The sequence below is a fragment of the Bombina bombina genome, chromosome 10 (assembly GCF_027579735.1).
Source record: "Bombina bombina isolate aBomBom1 chromosome 10, aBomBom1.pri, whole genome shotgun sequence".
In the NCBI taxonomy this organism is placed as follows: Eukaryota; Metazoa; Chordata; class Amphibia; order Anura; family Bombinatoridae; genus Bombina; species Bombina bombina.
Window position 1 is genome coordinate 195,653,264 of NC_069508.1, and position 17,700 is coordinate 195,670,963.

Consider the following 17,700-nt stretch of genomic DNA (forward strand, 5'->3'; position numbering starts at 1 on the left):
ACTGACATAGTCTCTTTTATAGCCTCTTTCACAGAACCTCTCCTCCAGCTCTAAGGATTGTATTTCATATTCCTTATCCGTTGTGCAATTCCTCCGGAGTCTAATGAATTGTCCTTTAAGGACTGACTTAAAGACTCTTTTCGGATGGTTGCTTTTGGCATGGAGGAGGGTATTGCCAGTGATGGGTTTCCTGTATACTCTACTACTAACATGATTGTTACTTTTGCCTGTCAGAGTGACATCCAAATAATTAATGTTTGTTTTATTAAATTCAAATGTGAATTTTATGCCAACACTATTTTCATTAAGTAAGGATACAAAGCTCAAAGTTTCCTCTTCCGTACCATACCAGATCATTAGCAGGTCATCAATGTACCTCCTATAATACATGATCTTATGTTTCCAAAGTTCATCACATCCAAAGATGTGGGACAGCTCCCACCAACCCATAAAAAGGTTGGCGTATGAAGGGGCAAACTTTGCCCCCATAGCTGTCCCACATCTTTGGAGGTAATGAACTCCCTCAAAAGTAAAGGCATTGTGTGTTAGTAAAAATTCTGTCACTCTGAGGATAAAGCCACAGAACCTGTGGCTATAGTTGGTAAATCTTGACAGGCAAAAATCTAAAGCTTCTAGGCCCTTACTATGTGGAATGGAGGAGTACAGTGCCACAACATCAATTGTGAGCCAACTGTATCCCTCCCTCCAAACAACATTGTCCATCTCATTTAATAGTTGTTTGGTGTCTCTCAGATAACTATTAAGACCCTTAACCAGTGGCTGCAAAATTTCATCCAGCCACTGAGAAAGGGGTTCAAACAGAGAGCCAATCCCACTAATGATGGGCCTGCCCTTCACGTCCACAAGAGACTTGTGGACTTTGGGCAAAAAATTGAAGATGGGAGTTATAGGGCAATCTACCACCAAAAAATCAAATGTGGATTGATCTATGTACCCTTCTTCCTTACCATCATCCAATAACTGTAACAAATCACGTTTGAAGCGATGTACAGGATTAAAATCTAATACTTGGTATTGTGAGGGGTCAGTAAGTTGTCTTAATGCTTCTTGGATAAAAAAAACTTCTATCCATAACTACCACTGACCCCCCCTTATCAGCTGACCTGATCACCAAGTTCTGATTCTCCTTTAGACTATTTAGGGTAGAAAACTCCTCCTTGCTAAGGTTGGAGTAATTACTCCCATGAGTGGTGTAAGCCAATTTGGTTAGATCAAATTCCACCCTGCTCTGAAATTTTTCCAAAATTGTGCCTCTACTATGTATGGGATAGTATTTGGAGGTAGGGCGAAAAGACGGACCTTTTCCGATAGTGTTATCAGAAGTATCTAATTCCGGTAGTCCCTCTGTTCGCAACGCCTCCAAATTCTCTAAATCCCAGGCCTCCCCAAAGGAAAGAGGGACGGGGCCAGGTGTGACGTGGGTGGGGCAGGGCCGTGAGGACGTGAGAGAGCTCAAAAGAGGGGGGATAGAGAGAGCAAAAGAGGGGGGATATAGACAGCAAAAGAGGGGGATATAGACAGCAAAAGAGAGGGGGAGGGAGAGCAAAAGAAAGGGGAGAGAGTGAGAGAGAGAGAGCAAAAGAGGGGAGGGAGAGAGATCAAAAGAGAGGGAGAGAGACAGCAAAAGAGAGGGGGAGAGAGGGGAGAGAGATCAAAGGAGAGGAGGGAGCGCAAAAGAGGGGAGAGAGAGACAGAGAGAGAGAGAGTGTAAAAGAGAGGGGGAAGAGAGAGAGCAAAAGAGAGGGGAAGAGAGAGAGCAAAAGAGAGGGAGGAGAGCACAAATGAGAGGGGAGAGAGAGAGAGTGCAAAAGAGATGGGGGAAAGAGAGGGGGGAGGGAGAGAGAGAGCAAAAGAGAGGGGAGAGAGAGAGCAAAAGAGAGGGGGAGAGAGACAGAAAAAGAGAGGGGGAAAGAGAGCAAAAGAAAGGGGAGAGAGAGGTAGCACAAGAGGTGGAATAGAGAGAGCAAAAGAGGGGGATAGAGACAGCAAAAGAGAGGAGGAAAAGAGAGAGCAAAAGAAAGGGGGAGAGAGAAAGCAAAAGAGGGGGAGGAGAGAGAGCAAAAGAGGGGGAATAGAAAGAGCAAAAGAGGGGGGATAGAGAGAGCAAAAGAGGGGGGAGAGAGAGAGAGCAAATAAGAGGGAGAGAGACAGCAAAAGAGAGGGGGGAGAGAGCAAAAGAGAAGAGGGGAGAAAGAGAGAGAGCAAAAGAGGTGGAGAGAGCAAAGATGGGGGATAGAGAGAGCAAACGAAAGGGAGAGTGACAGCAAAATAGAGGGGGAGAGAGAGCAAAAGAGAGTGGGAGAGAGAGAGCAAAAGAGAGGGGGAGAGCGCAAAAGAGAGGGGGGAGAGCGCAAAAGAGAGGGGAAGAGAGCGCAAAAGAGAGGGGGAGAGAGCAAAAGAGAGGGGAAAGAGAGCAAATGGAGGGAGAGAGACAGAAAAGGAGAGGGGGAGAAAGGGGAGAGAGAGAGCAAACGAGAGGGCAAAAGAGAGGGGGGAGAGCGCAAAAGAGGGGAGATAGCGTGCAAAAGAAAGGGGGGAAAAGAGAGGGGGAGAGAGAGCAAAACAGAGGGGAGAGAGAGCAAAAGAGAGGGGGAGAGAGAGAGCAAAAGAGAAGGGGAGAGAGAGCAAAAGAGAGGGGGGATAGAGAGCAAGGTGTGGAACCGCTGTACTGCAAAAAATGGCCGTGTACACAGGCTTTAGGACTAGTATTAATATATTTTGTCTCTATCCCAACTTGTTTTAAGTCCCTTTAACCTATATGAAGACTTCAGAAAAATGTAATTACAAGGTGATTTCTTCCCATTTAAGAGATAGATATACATTTCTAAAGCCAATTTCAATAAAATGAGTTGGAACCCTTCACAATGCTTTGTGGACATTTTTGGCAACTTAAGAGATAAATGAATTAACTTAAATGAATCAATGTTATACATAGAAAGCGTAGGATTATTAGTGTTTATGATAGGAAGTCTACACTATAACAAAAAGGTTTTTAAAAAAAGATCCCTAAAGCATATTGGCTTTGTAGTGTTATTGCCTTCATCTGTGAGTTTAGCCATTTTACAAGGCAAATAAAATGATTTGATTTGTTTATACTGAGGGTGAATGAACATTTGAATAAAGTACCAATGTAATGGGGCTTATTACTCAATAAGTAGTAGCACAAATAACTGGCTTCAGATTTTCTCTGAAATTGCCCTAGGGAGATGAAGAATGCGCTTTAGCAAGGAAGGTACAACAGGACCACAAAAGCAATTTATACAGTATGGGAAGCCAGGATAAATTAGCCTGACATCAGAAGCATTTTTTTAACAAAGAAAAAAATGTCTGTAGCAAAAGTTAAATATTCCCAGACCACGGTTGCATCAGAGAAAACACAGAAATATCCCATTTATAATTCCATTCCCCAACCTGACTTTCACATATTGTGCCCATGCTGAAATGTTCATGAACTGACACTTATTAATGATTCACTCAATTACTATGGTATATTATGGTCTGGCTGGAATACGTTTTAATATATTGGTCCAGAAAAGATGGTAATGTAAGACCACATTAAAATAAAAATGTATTTGCCCTTTTAAAACGAATGATTGTTATCTAGTAAAGAACTGGATACGCTATTGTATTGGTATTTAGTAAAAATGTTTCTGTTTCTTTTTAGAAGTATTAAAATCCCTTAAGAACTTTTTGGGGTTTTTTGCATTTGTAACTAACAACAAATGCTAAACAGAATAGAAAGTTATGACACATTAAAGAAACATGATGACCAAAATGTTTCTTTCATGATTCAGATTGTTTAAAATTGCATGCTTTCATTTCCAATTTGCTTCATTCACTTCATACCCTTTTTTGAAAATCATATATAGGTAGGCTAAAGAGCACAACTGAACTATGGGATCTAGATGCTGATTTGTGGATCTCATTATGCCTCTTGTCATCAGTTCACCTGATGTGTTCAGCTAGTTCCCAGTAGTGCTTTGCTGCTGCTTCAACAAAGGATACCAAGAGAATGAAGCAAATTTGATAATAGAAGTAAACTGGAAAGTTGTTTAAAATTGTATGTTCTGCCTAAATCATAAAAGAAAGATGTGGGGTTTCATGTCCCTTCAAGTTATCTTCCAAGATATCAACATTTACAAATGGTGAAAAGAACAAACCATAGATATGTTTCATGCCCCTTTAATGTTCTTCAAATGTTACATTTGATAAATTTAAAAAATTACTTTATTTACTTATTTTATTAATTATTGGTCCAGACCAAATGATAAAGATATAAATGTAAACTGATGGATAGTTTATATGTACGTATAGCTTATATTTATTAATATATATATATATATATATATACATATATATATATATATATATATATATACACACACACACACACAAACACGCACACACAGAGGTGACAGATGATAGATAGATAAATAGAAGATAGATAGATGATAGATAGATAATAGATAGATAAATAGATAGATATAGATAGATAGATAGATAGATAGATAGATAATAGATACATACATAGATAGATAGATAGATAGATAGATAGATAGATAGATAGATAGATAGATAGATAGATAGATAGATAGATGATAGACAGACATAGAGGCAAATAGACTGACATACAGATATATTCTTATAGACATATGCAACACATAATTTACAGTAAAACACAAAATACAATTTATTACAATCAATTGATGTTATTTCCTTTAATTTATAAAAGCCACTTTGTACAGCAATTTTGCAAAAACAAGCTTTACATTGTATTCTACAAAATTATTCCAATAATATTGCTTTTTTTTACAAAATGAAACATTACAAAAATACTGATGATTTATATAATTTTTATACAATTGTCTCTAATTGTAGTTTTAATAGTGAAATGACTACCACAGATCTACAAAATTTTACTTGACTATACAAAAATTAAACTGGTATTTTTTTATGCGCCAAAATAAACACAGGACACGACACAGTTTATGATCATAGTGGATATATCTAAAATTGTTTTCAGAAATAATATTTTACATAGTTAATTTTTAATGTTTTATACATTATTTATAATATATATTTATATATAAAAATCATAGCTTGCTATAGTTGAAATGGTAGGACGGGTTCTCTCATAATAATGATGTGCAAATGATCAATTTATCTTTTCAATCCCTTTTAGATATAGCCCTTTATTTTGTTTTCATTACAAAATCCATCTATTGTTTTGTTTTTCACAAATTATTTCATATTGTGAAATAGTAATGCTTCCTTTTTGAATTGCTATGGCTTTTTTTGTTGTTGATGAATTCTTATCCCAGACGATTAGACTGAACAAACCACAGTGGATCTCTGTATTTGGATGTTCCGTCCAGCGGTCCATATCCAAATCGTTGAATTAATAATGTCCATTGGGAATCAACCCCAAATTCATAGTGCTTAGAATCAGACCATTAATGCTTTCCACGTCAAACTCCTTCAGTGGGTGCTAAAGAAATGCAGTAAAAACACACTGCTGCCAAATGTCTCTTCCAAAGACCTTGCCCCATTCTGATGGGCTGAGCGTCAAATAAGGGGACATGCAGGATGGGCATTTATTAAACAGTCCTTGTTTGGTGCGAGGGAGGGTGGTGTTGGTGAAATCCTGTTGTGTAAATTTGTATAAAACAGTATACAAATATAAATGAGAAAAATTGTCAAAATATATTGTATCAATGACTAGGCTGGGAAATATAAAAACCATAGGGATGCTATGAAAAAAACTAATCGTAAATCCTATTCAGTGCTCTTTCTATCCAATGATATAGTGCTATTGTTTATTGTAAGCATTCCCACAAGGCAAGAACTCTATTTAAAAAAAAGTGACCCCCCCTCCCTTTTAAGAAAAAAAAAAGACAAATAAAATAAAAGAGTAACGATTTAGCGTTCATAAATATATGAACTAAAATGTGCTCACTAGAACATGAACATCAAACAACCAATTGCACATCCTGAATGCTGATGTTGTGTATCTCATTCATTTCTTGTTTTTTTGTTTCCGGATTTCTCTGTATACCACCAATAGTATGCGCACTTGCAATGTGAAGGCCTCATAGTGGACATATTCTTTTTTTATTTGTATTTTTTGGTTGGGTAAACAGTTTCCTCCCTACATTCTACTGTCTGATGAGATTTAAGAGCAGCAGGTACTGAGCAGATGTTCTGCAATCAGCACTGAATTTTCACACAATATTTAAGTGACTGTTTCTATCAATAATATCCACAGGTGAGTGAACTTCTCTTCTGATTGGTGGTGGTACGCAGGTTTTCTTTTGAGTCTTGAAGAGGTCTGACACGTAAAAGACCTGCAAAATAAATGATATTTTGGTTAATCGTCTTGTGGAAAAACAATGAAATATTCTCATATAAATGGTGCGGTATAAAAATAATCTGATGTTTTCTAAAATAGTAAAAATTCTTAATATAGTGCATGTGCAGGCATGTACCTGCATACATGTGTTTAGTAACTTGGAACATAAAACCTAGGTATGCTTTTCAGCAAGCAATACGAGAAAGAAACAAGTTAGATAATAGAAGTAAATTTTGGGTTTCATGTTCCTTTAAATTTAAAGTGATGGTAAACTCTCCTCTTTTTAAAATCAGATTGTGAATTTTAGTGATATTTTAGATGGAGTTTAATTAATCAGTTGTAATGAAGTTGCACTATAATTAAGGTTTTAATATAGATATCAAATTGAAATGCCCTGCGCTCCGCTGCTTACTCCAAAAGTCAAATTTTTGGAATGTGCAGCAGAGTTACAACTGATGAATTAAAACTCAATCTAAATTATTACTAACATTCTGGATCTGATCTTAAAAAAAGGGAGAGTTTATCATCACTTTAAATGTATCATTAGTATGGATAAGATCACTTTGGAAGACCTTAAAAATATATCAACCTCTTAAATTTGTTATTTAAAAAAGTACGCTCTGCCTGAATCATAAAGGTTTAATTTTGATTTTACTATTGCTTTAATCTAAAAGTAAAGGACGTTTATGTGAAAAAGCTATGTGATAGATAAATAAAGATAAAAAAATATATAATTGTAATTTGACCATTTTACATTGAATCCCATAGGGTGTTTCATTGATTGATGTAGAATTTCAAAGAATAAAAATAAACAAATAAAATAAGTAAAGTAGCCCAGATTTGATATACACAACACTATTCTGATACCCTCTAAATCTTTAACTAAATTTAATTTTAAGCAGAAAATCATGATGGTTATAGGTAAAAAAAGAAGCTTTACACAAAGTAAACTGCATATAATTACTCAGCAAATGAAATTATCAAGCACTGGTTTAACAGTATAAACATTTTTGTTGCTATGATTGGTGCAATAACCTCAGACCAATGGAAGGAAAATATATATCTAATCAGCATTTCCTGAATACCCAATCACGGAAGCTGTGTGCAGGATGTGAAAACGCCAAAATTCAACATATTAGGGCTGAGATGCAGCAACATTAAACCAAGGGTTGTGTGGAGGAAAAGCTTTTATTGCCTCGCCTAGCTTCCTCGCACTGAAGTCTCCTGTACTACAAATGGTACATTTTACATCAGTAAATGTCAACTGGGGACAAGAAAGACAAAGAGCGAAATGCTTTTTCTAACCACATAACAGAAAATGTTCTCACAGACTCATTAATGATAGAAATAAAAGCTCTGAAGGAAATTATAAACCACATTTATTGTCTTTATTTTAGTCATTAACAGAATAAAGTACAATGGTCATTTTCATTGCTTATGTAATAAACTTTTGTTGCTATTCCAGCCGTTTCCATTAAAATATGTAATAAATATAAATATCTATAATAGCAGTTGACTAATGTATTAGAATCATTATTTAGAAAATATATTAGATTTATTATGCACATAGGGGCCAATTTATGAAGCAGCGCATGCTACTTCCGACCCACTCCGCTTCAGGTCTGCCTGAAGCGGAAGTTAATAAATTGACCTCCGCACCTTAATATATTGACCCCATAGAGTTGACACCTTTTTAAAAACAAATAACACTAGACATAACAAGTGATCTTATTAAATGTCCTAATAAATGCGGGACTGTCCCTGTTTAAGTAAAGCCCTGTGGTCCATAAAATACGTACGTAATGATCCTTTTAAAAAAATGTTTTAAATAGCAGTGGTCTAATGTGCATTGTGGAAACCTGTTACTTATTTACAAAATGTTTCTGGTTGACAAACACTGTGTATTTAGAACATTTGCACCAGCCATTTCTAAATATAATATGTAGCCAGGAACACACATGAGTAGTTGCAACCCTTCCACAAAAAAAGGAGCACCAATATATATTTAAAAAGTTTAATTATTTGTAAATGCCATGTCCCTAACACACCCATCACCATGTCCCATTCTGGGCCCACTGGGTTACACTTTACCCAAGAAAATATATGGCAACAGAAAATACCCCTACATTTTATGGAGATGAAAATGGGGTTTAACACTAAATGAATATATGGGAGTATTCTTCTCTATCATAATCTTGTGCATCAGTTTACTATATAATATTTATTATTTTGCCTATATGCGTATTTATTTTATCCTGTGCATTATGTTGTCCCCAGGCAAAGATCTGGGAACTTACACAAAAAATGAGTGGTGCTTTTGCCCTAAAAAAAAACATGCTTAATGGAATATGAACCAGCAATTAATACATGGAAATTTCTATTGGTTTCACATTTTAAAATTGGTTTTAAAAATGTAATATATTATTTTTATTTAACTTTGAGATCAATGCCTTCTGCATGACTTCACAAAACATACAAAGAAATTGATTGGTACACAAGTGGTAATGCACTAAAGGTCAGGCACAGATTTCACATTTATAAAACTGCTTTTCACTGTGGCCTGCATCACATGACAGTCAATCACAGACTGAAATACATATGTATATAGTATCTCAGAGCCTCTGCACATGCTCAGTAGAAACTGGTGCCTCAGAATGTTTGCACATAAGACTGAGCACACTCCGAATATGAGCAGTTGTTACAATTGTTTATTTGCATTAGCTTTTTAACACACAAGTGCTTCTGTCCGACTCCAACAACGAAACAAACATCTTCTAGATTCGAAGTGTTATAAATAAATTGTCATACAGTGTTGTAAACACTGCTCCCATATAGTGCTAACGACACGTGCACACTCTTATGCATATCTAAGTATGCACTTTGATAATGAATACCAAGAAAACAAATGTATTATCAGAAATAAATGAGAAAAAAAAATTATTTAAATCACATGCTCTACCTGAATTATGAAAGTTTAAAGGGACATGAAACCCATTTTTTTTTCAAGATTCAGATAGAGGATACAATTTTACACAACTTTCTAATTTACTTCTATTTTCTAATTTGTTTCATTCTCTTGGTATCATTTATTGAAGGATCAGCAATGCACTAATGGTTTCTAACTGTACACATGAGTGAGCCAATCACAATCAATATATATATGCAGCCCCCAATCAACGGCTAGAACCTAGGTTCTCTGCTGCTTATGAGCTTGTTTAGATAAACATTTCAGCAAAGGATAACAAGAGAAGGAAGCAAATTAAATAATAGAAGTAAATTAGAAAGTTGTTTAAAATTGTATTTTCTGTCTAATCATGGAAGAAACATTTTGAGTTTCATGTCCCTTTAATTTTGACTTTGATTTCCCTTTAAACACAAAGTAAGCTAGAGACAATAATGGAGGGGGGGGGAGACACACTCTAATGATTTTGAGCATATAATGTTTACTTTAGAATGCACCTTTCAAATACTATAATAAATGTCCTACTGTGAAGGCTCACCTTGCATTTCTCTCTGACAGCACTGACATTATTAACATAACAAATATGCTGCTCGCTACCTCCTCTTAACAAACTGTATTTTCACTATGGCATAAGGTTACGCAAACACTGGCAAGAATTTTGAAACCTGACCTCTGCACAACAATCCTGCAATGTTCAATATTCCTGGAGTGTCAGTGTCACACAATAAAGAGCAGAAAATTGGAGAAAGTTCTTAAACTTGGGTTTGTTTCATTTCCTGCAAAAAAAGAAGTTCTCCTCCCTAAAAGTAAACATACCAGTTTCAGGTCAGGAATGTGAAATGCATATTAAATTGGTTTCTTCTAATTGTAATTAACTGCTGCAAATCCTATTTTTTTATGTCTAGTGCAAGAAGGAATAGGGCTAGGGATGGGCGCATCATTTTAGTAACTGATTTGTCTGGATAAATCCTAAAAAGATGTTGAAAACACATTTATGTAGGAAAAACAAACTATACTTCAATTTTATAAATACCTCCAAAAATAACAAACATTGCAATGTATAGGGGATATCTAGATATATATTTAGAATAATAAACACAGTGAGTATTGCTTTAAAAGATTAAAGAATGAGATTCTAACTTAAAATGCAAGTTTGCAATATCACTTTACTATTTATTTTGCCCTATTGCTCACTCTTTGTGTAGCGGTCTTCTGAATATTCTGTCTAGGCACTAAGTTTCGTGTATATATTTGTCAGCCTCTGTTTTATTTCAAATATACAATCATTTTGCAGGAGTCTTAAAGGGATATGAAACCCAATTTTTTTCTTTCATGATTCAAATTGAGCATTTAAACAGCTTTCAAATTTACTCCTAGGGGCATATTTATCAAGCTCCCTATGGACCGCTGCTCGAATACGATTGGGTTGATTGACACCCCCTGCTAGCGGCCGATTGTCCACGAATCTGCAGGGGGCAGCATTGCACGAGCAGTTCACAAGAACTGCTGGTGCAATGATAAATGCAGACAGCGTATTCTGTTGGTATTTATCGATGTGCGGCAGACATGATATGCTGCATCGTATCATGTCCGCTCGCACTATAATAAATAGACCCCCTAGTATCAATTTTCCTTTGTTCTCTTGGTATCTTTTGTTGAAAGGAAGGGATGTAAGCTTAGGAGCCGGCCCATTTCTGGAGCGCTATATGGCAGCAATTTTACCAGAATGTTATCCATTTGCCAGAGCACTAGAGGGCAGCACTATTTCCTGCCATGTAGTGCTCCCGATGCCTACCTAGGTATCTCTTCAACACAGAATATCATGGGAACAAAGTAAATTTGATAATAGAAGTAAATTGAAAACTTTTTTAAAATGATAAGCTCTGTCTGAATCACAAAGGAAATTTTTTGGGTTTCATATCCCTTTAATACCACTTGCATAACTGTTTATTGACTACTTTTTGTCAACAATGTGTAACATTGTTACAAACAACAATGTTGCAAACACTGCTGCCAGAGTGCTAAAGACATATACATGTTCCTGAGCCTACCTCAGTATGCTGTCATGGGAAAAAAACTAATTTTCAACAAAGGATACCAAGATAATGCTATATACAGCACCACTCAGCTCATCATTATAAAAGAGCTGGTTTGCAACATTTTGGAAAGGTTGAATTTAGAATTTAAAAGTCTAAAACTCTTTGTTGCCAGAAATGGATCAAAATAGTGTAAAGCAACGCACTGTAGCCTTTTCTGGGAGCCAAGAGGTTAATAAATGCTGTTCCTTCAGTGCTTCTATGAACAAATGTATCTGTGGCTGGAAGTTATCAGAGTATCAGGAAACCAAAGTTGCCTATTATTGGTAAAGACACAAAACTTAGTGTTTCAGAAGAATTAGCTCATTCTTATTCTTTTTTCTGAACTTTAGGATGAACTTTGTTTATGACATGTTGCTGACATAGAAGGGGAGGTCACAGCAGTGTTAGTCACTGTGTTAAGGACTTTGTTGTTATATATCTAGTGGAAATGGGTAATTAGTGTTTCATTCCGTCTAGTAAAGGTCAAGTCTAACATATTGCTTGCGTTAATACTGTAGACTTCACCCTTCATAAATATATTAACTGGAAAACTGTTAATGCTTAAAGGGCCACTAGACCCTATTTTGCAATACTTTAAGATTTTCCTGCAGTGCTTTCAAAGGGACAGTACACTGTAAAATTGTATTATTAATAATGTATTTCAAATGAGTTTTTTATACCAGCTTCAGAGTATAACATGTATGAGAAATTGCATTTTCAGATTTTTTTGTGCATATGAAATAGCTGTTTTTGTGCTTTGAAACCACAACCTATTAAAATGGGTTGAGCCTGCAGGTTAAATCAGATCTCTTTATTTTATCACTTTGTGCACAGACATGCTTCCTTCTATTATATCTGTCCGTAAACCAAAGACCAATACTTAGATAGAACAACTGGAAATTTACATTTTAATACTTATCTATCATACACACTTATGTGAGTGTCATTTCTTCTGCTGGCTGTGTTTACATAGCTTGTCAATAGCCTAAAAACTTTCAGGCTAAATCAGCTATTTCAAATATGAAAATTAATGTTAAAGGGGCTACTTGTCAATAATTAATTCACTCAATCAAGTTAAATGGATCATTGGGAACAAATATTTAGGTAAACTGTCCCTTTAAGTAGAAAAAAAGAATATATCTTCACCCCAGTGGGTACATTGTTGTAGCCTAATAGCTGGCGTAGCCAATGAGTTGCTGTATCAACCATACTGTAAGATATGCAGCAAATGCTCACATTGACCTGTATACACCTTGGATCCTAGCCTTGAAGGGGAGAGTAATGTGTACTCTATAGGGTAGAGATGTGAATGGACCAACTGGCTAATATAATGTGTTATAAATCACACACCCACAAATATGGTTAAAATATTCTCTAAAGAAGAATACTGAAAATAAATAGAGAGTATTCATGTTAAATATGCTCTAACACCAGGAAATAAGAATGACAATTATAATGTCAGAGAACAAATTGACCTTTCTGTCCAACAGTCCTTTAAAACTTGGCAAGTAAGTAGCGACTGGAAGTTTAACCGTAGTGATTTTCCAATAGATCTTTCTGACTAACGAGACACAACAGACATGGAAGCCTATTTAATGTTTATTTAATGTTTATCTAATAACCTGCACTAAATTAAAGTTAAACCCTTCAGATAACTACAAGTTTATCTACTTACCTTGATAAGTGGTATAAACCTGTCTGTCACTATTACTGACAAGTTTCAATCTATTTCTTGCATTTCTTTTTATTATTATTATTATTATTATTATTATTATTATTATTATTATTTGTTATTATTATTATTATTATTATTATTAGAAGTAGCAGTATTAATTTAATTCCCTGTTAATTATAAAAGTATAAATAGTAAACCATTTTTGCAATTCTTTATTTTGACCACTTTTCATGTAATCTACTTAAAAAATCATTTTTTTTCTTTGCCCACAGAGAGGGTGGATAATGTCCTTGAGGATTCAGAAAGCTAACCCTGCAACACTCTACCCAGTGATTGTTTAGGTTAATGCAGGAGCTTATTTTCAGCTTCCCCTAAATGCCCTCAGCAAAGGAGATAATATATACAACATTCAATAGGATCTCCAAAGAATATGTCCCTAGACTGCAAAACATTGCAAATGTTGCTAATGAAATATCCATGTAAATTGCACATGTATGTTTAACATTCAGCATATGTAATAAAGCATATAATTCTTTTATTTTCTTTTTTGCACACAATATTTAAAAAGGCTTTTATACCATAGTCATTAAGTTCCTATATATAAAAATATATGTTATTCCTTACTGCAGATTAGTTTTTACTTTTTTAATATAATTGTGTTCTATAGTTTAAACTATGATCAACAAGTTTAAAGGGACATGAAACTCAACATTTTTCTCTCATGATTTAGATAGAGGAAGCAATTTTAAACACGTTTCCAGTGTACTTCTTTTATCAAATTTGTTTCTTTATCTTGGTATCCTTTATTAGAAAACATACCTAGGTAGGTCCAAGAGTTGCTAATTGGTGGCTGCACATATATTGTCTCACCTAGTGGTGTTTCTTTGTTTCTTCAACAAAGGATACCAAGAGAATGAAGCAACTTAGGTAATTAAAGTAAACTGGAAAGTTGTTTAGTGTTGTATTCGCTATTTTAATCAGGAAATATATTTTTTTTTTGTTTTGTGTCCCTTTAAGATAGAAAGTAGCCAGGGGCTTAAAATATACATACAAAGAAAGGGTGTTCCGTAGCCTGGAAGGATTAGACAATGAAAGTTTATGAGTTTGCCAGCCAGCTGTTTCCTATAGTCCTGTACTGCGTCATAGGAAAGTCAGCCTATAGCGACCTCAGCCTTTCTCTCCCCCTTTTTCTACACAGCACAACATATGTAAAAGAGTCATGGTGATTCTGTTCGTTTCATAGCTCAGAAAGACACTTTTTATTTTGTCCTCTACTGTTACCAATAAAGAAACTTTAAACACTTTGAGATTGTAATATAAAATGTTAATTATGTATAGTAACAAAACTTTGGATACACTTTCCTGTCTCCTTTCCTGTAATTTAACTATGAATATTGTTATTTTTCTTAATTCACAGAGTTTCTATAAATTATTGGGCAGTACTATGTTGAAACCTAGGTTGCTTCTTATCTATCTCTTCTGCTGAGGATGGTGGGCACCAATTATTTTATAGAAACTTCTTTAAAGAAACTAACATTTACACTTATGCCTTCAATATCTCAATAAGTGATATAATACAAAATACATCTACGTATTATTCTCAGGCTAATCTTTGCTTTAAATACAACATTATATCTGACATTTATTTATCGTTTAATGTCCTTTTAAGTGTGGAATTGTATCTTTAGCATATATAAAGCTGATGTATGTTTATTGTGCTGTGTATTAGAATATTTTTCAAGATACAATATGCAAAATGGTTAAACTATTCTTTACTAAAAAAAAATGTTTCAAATGTAATGTTTTGCTTTAAAGGGACAGTCAACACCAGAATTTTTGTTGTTTAAAAAGATAGATAATCCCTTTATTACCCATTCCCCAGTTTTGCATAACCAACACAGTTATATTAATTCACTTTTTTCTGCTGTGACTATCTTGTATCTAAGCATCTTCTGACCGCCCCTAATCACATGACTTTTAGTTCTTATCTATTGACTTGCATTTTAGCCAATTAGTGCAGTGTCTGCCACTAGCCACGGGCGTGATCACAATGCTATCTATATGGTTTACCTGAACTACTCTCCCCTGTTGTGAAAAGCAAATACAAAAGCATGTGATTAGAGGCGGCCTTCAAGGGCTTAGAAATTATCATATAAGCCTTCCTAGGTTTGCTCTCAACTAGAATACCAAGAGAACAAAGCAAAATTGTTGATAAAAGTAAATTGGAAAGTTGTTTAAAATTACATGCCCTATTTGAAAAATAAAAGTTTTTTTTGGCCTTGACTGTCCCTTTAAGTGACGCCTGGGTTGGTAACTAAGGCATATAATTACATGCTGTCTTCCATCATACACCCAAATTAAATGACAACAGATGCCACTGGTATATAAAGGATACAGCAATCTGGCCACTAAATTGCCTGAGAATGAGAAATGCAGTGTTAGGCTACAATCACAGTTGTAAACTATTTTTCTCACAAATGGTTTTTCTACCTAAAAATTGACTCCAATCAAAACAATCAGTCTGATTCCCAGAGCTACAACTAGATAAAGCATATTTTCATGTCTAGCTTGGACAAAAAAAGACTTCATCTATAATGCTAACTAGTGTAAAAATAAAAAGCTCTTCTCTAATTGGCTGCAATGTTGCTAAACAGCAGAATTTAGAATTTATTGTATCTAAAATGGACATAGTAGAAAAAATAAAATTTCATGATACAGATACTTCTGTTGCCAAATATTCACTTTGCAACCTTTGTTAGCACATTCGCAAGAGCATACTGAGGTAGAAAGGTGCATGTCTTCAGCACTATATGGAATAAGTATTTGCAACAATGTGATCCAGATGTGCACAATCTAGAGCCAATATTGGTATTATATCTTAGGAATTATCTCTCAGCAGAATTAAAAAAAGTGAATGCCAGTGAAGGCTGCAATTCATTATAAAAGGAATTAATTGCAACTCTTTCTGCCTTCCAAGAGGGGTTAATAATTGTAATTAGTTTGTATAATATGATATAAAATACCCTAAAGATTTATCCTGCAAAAATATTGGATCTAAATGTTTTCAAGAATACAAAAAAAAATATTTAAATGCAAATCTAAGCTAATTAGCCATAATACTTTACAAATATTAAAGGTTTGGCATTTTGTTTGCTATAACAGCTTCCAGCGATAAATGCTATCAAATGAAATGATACTGATATTTACACAGATTCAAACTTCCAGTTTAATATTTCAAGTATAGTTCTTGTTATATACTTACAATGCAATAAGCCACCAGGGCCCCTTGTGCAAAGCCTGCCAGTACGTCAGACGGGTGGTGTTTGTGATCAGACACTCTAGATAGTCCTGTGTAAAATGACATCATGAGCAGAGTGAATTGCAGAAGTGGGCGTAAGAGGCGAGCGCCCTTCCAGGTAAAACGGGACTGCAGATAAAACTAAAAAGAGAAAAAGACAAAGATATGAATGACATTAGACAATATCTGCAGGGTCTGCACAAAGTTAAATTGGTAGAGAATCAAATCAGTTTTGGTTCAATATTTTATTTAAACTTTTAAAGGGACAGTAAAGTCAGAATTAAACTTTTATGATTTAGCTAGAACAAACTATTTTAAATAACTTTCCAATTAACTTCTATAATTCAGTTTGCTTCATTCTCTTGGCTGCACATATATGGATCTTTTTATTGGCTCTGCAGATGTCTAGATGTCTTCAGCTAGCTCCTTCAACAAAGGACACAAAGAGAATGAAGCAAATGTGATAAAATAAATATATTGGAATGTTGTGTAAAACTGTATGTTCTATCAAGATAAAACAAAAAAACATGTGAGTCTCATGTCCCTTTAAATAAACTGTACCCTTACTGTATGGGGGGGTTCCTTAAAGGGATATTCCAGTCAAAATTTAAATGCACATAAATAAATTACATCTTTAAATAGAAACATATTTGAAATATACATGCATTGGCAAAAATGCTTCTAGTAAAAGTTATCACTGTTTTAGTGCTAACATTTTTCTTTTCATGTGCACGTGAAGCATAGTAAGATATCCTCAGTGCACCAGCATTTTAAATACTGCAGTTGCTCAGAGCACCAGTGGGGCTTGTATAATGTTTGCAATTAACAAATTGAGTAATTACAAGATGGTATAAGCACTTTAGGCTTTGTAAGCAAGTGCCGTGTTTAAAATGCTGATGCATGGAGCATACTTAAATACACTTTGGAAACAGCTATAGCTTTTATTAGAAGCCTTTTTGCTAATGCATGTATATTACAAAAAAGGCTTCTATTCAAAGCTGAAATGCATCCATGTGAATCCCAATTTTGGCTGGAATGTCCCTTTAAAATGTAAAAGTATTTGTGTAATGTAAAAATAAATAGTAATACAATAATATGGCTCTTAATCTCTTAAACTTGTTTTTTTAACTGCTAATTATTCATAATCACAGTAACGCACAAAACTGTTATACAACAAATATATTTCTAAAGGATTGGGGAACAAAATGTAAATATATCAGGAACATACAATGCAGTTACTGAAATCAGCAGTACGAGTTATCTTTGTATTGTTTCCGAATGGATTTTCAGACCAACCCATTTCCTAGGTTCTTGTGG

At 34.7% G+C, this 17,700-nt stretch overlaps 1 protein-coding gene across 2 annotated transcripts in view; it reads right to left on the bottom strand.

The window, feature by feature from the left end:
- Positions 1-4,724: 4,724 nt before the first annotated feature.
- The window catches only part of PLPP3 (phospholipid phosphatase 3), a 66,013-nt gene continuing 53,037 nt past the window's right edge, over positions 4,725-17,700 (bottom strand). For both annotated transcript variants that reach the window (XM_053693618.1, XM_053693617.1), the window contains exons 5-6: positions 16,348-16,524; positions 4,725-6,365 (exon numbers count right to left, since the gene is read on the bottom strand). In XM_053693618.1, the coding sequence (XP_053549593.1) occupies positions 6,243-6,365; positions 16,348-16,524 (300 nt within the window). In that variant the 3' untranslated portion in view covers positions 4,725-6,242. The remainder of the gene's footprint in view (positions 6,366-16,347; positions 16,525-17,700) is intronic.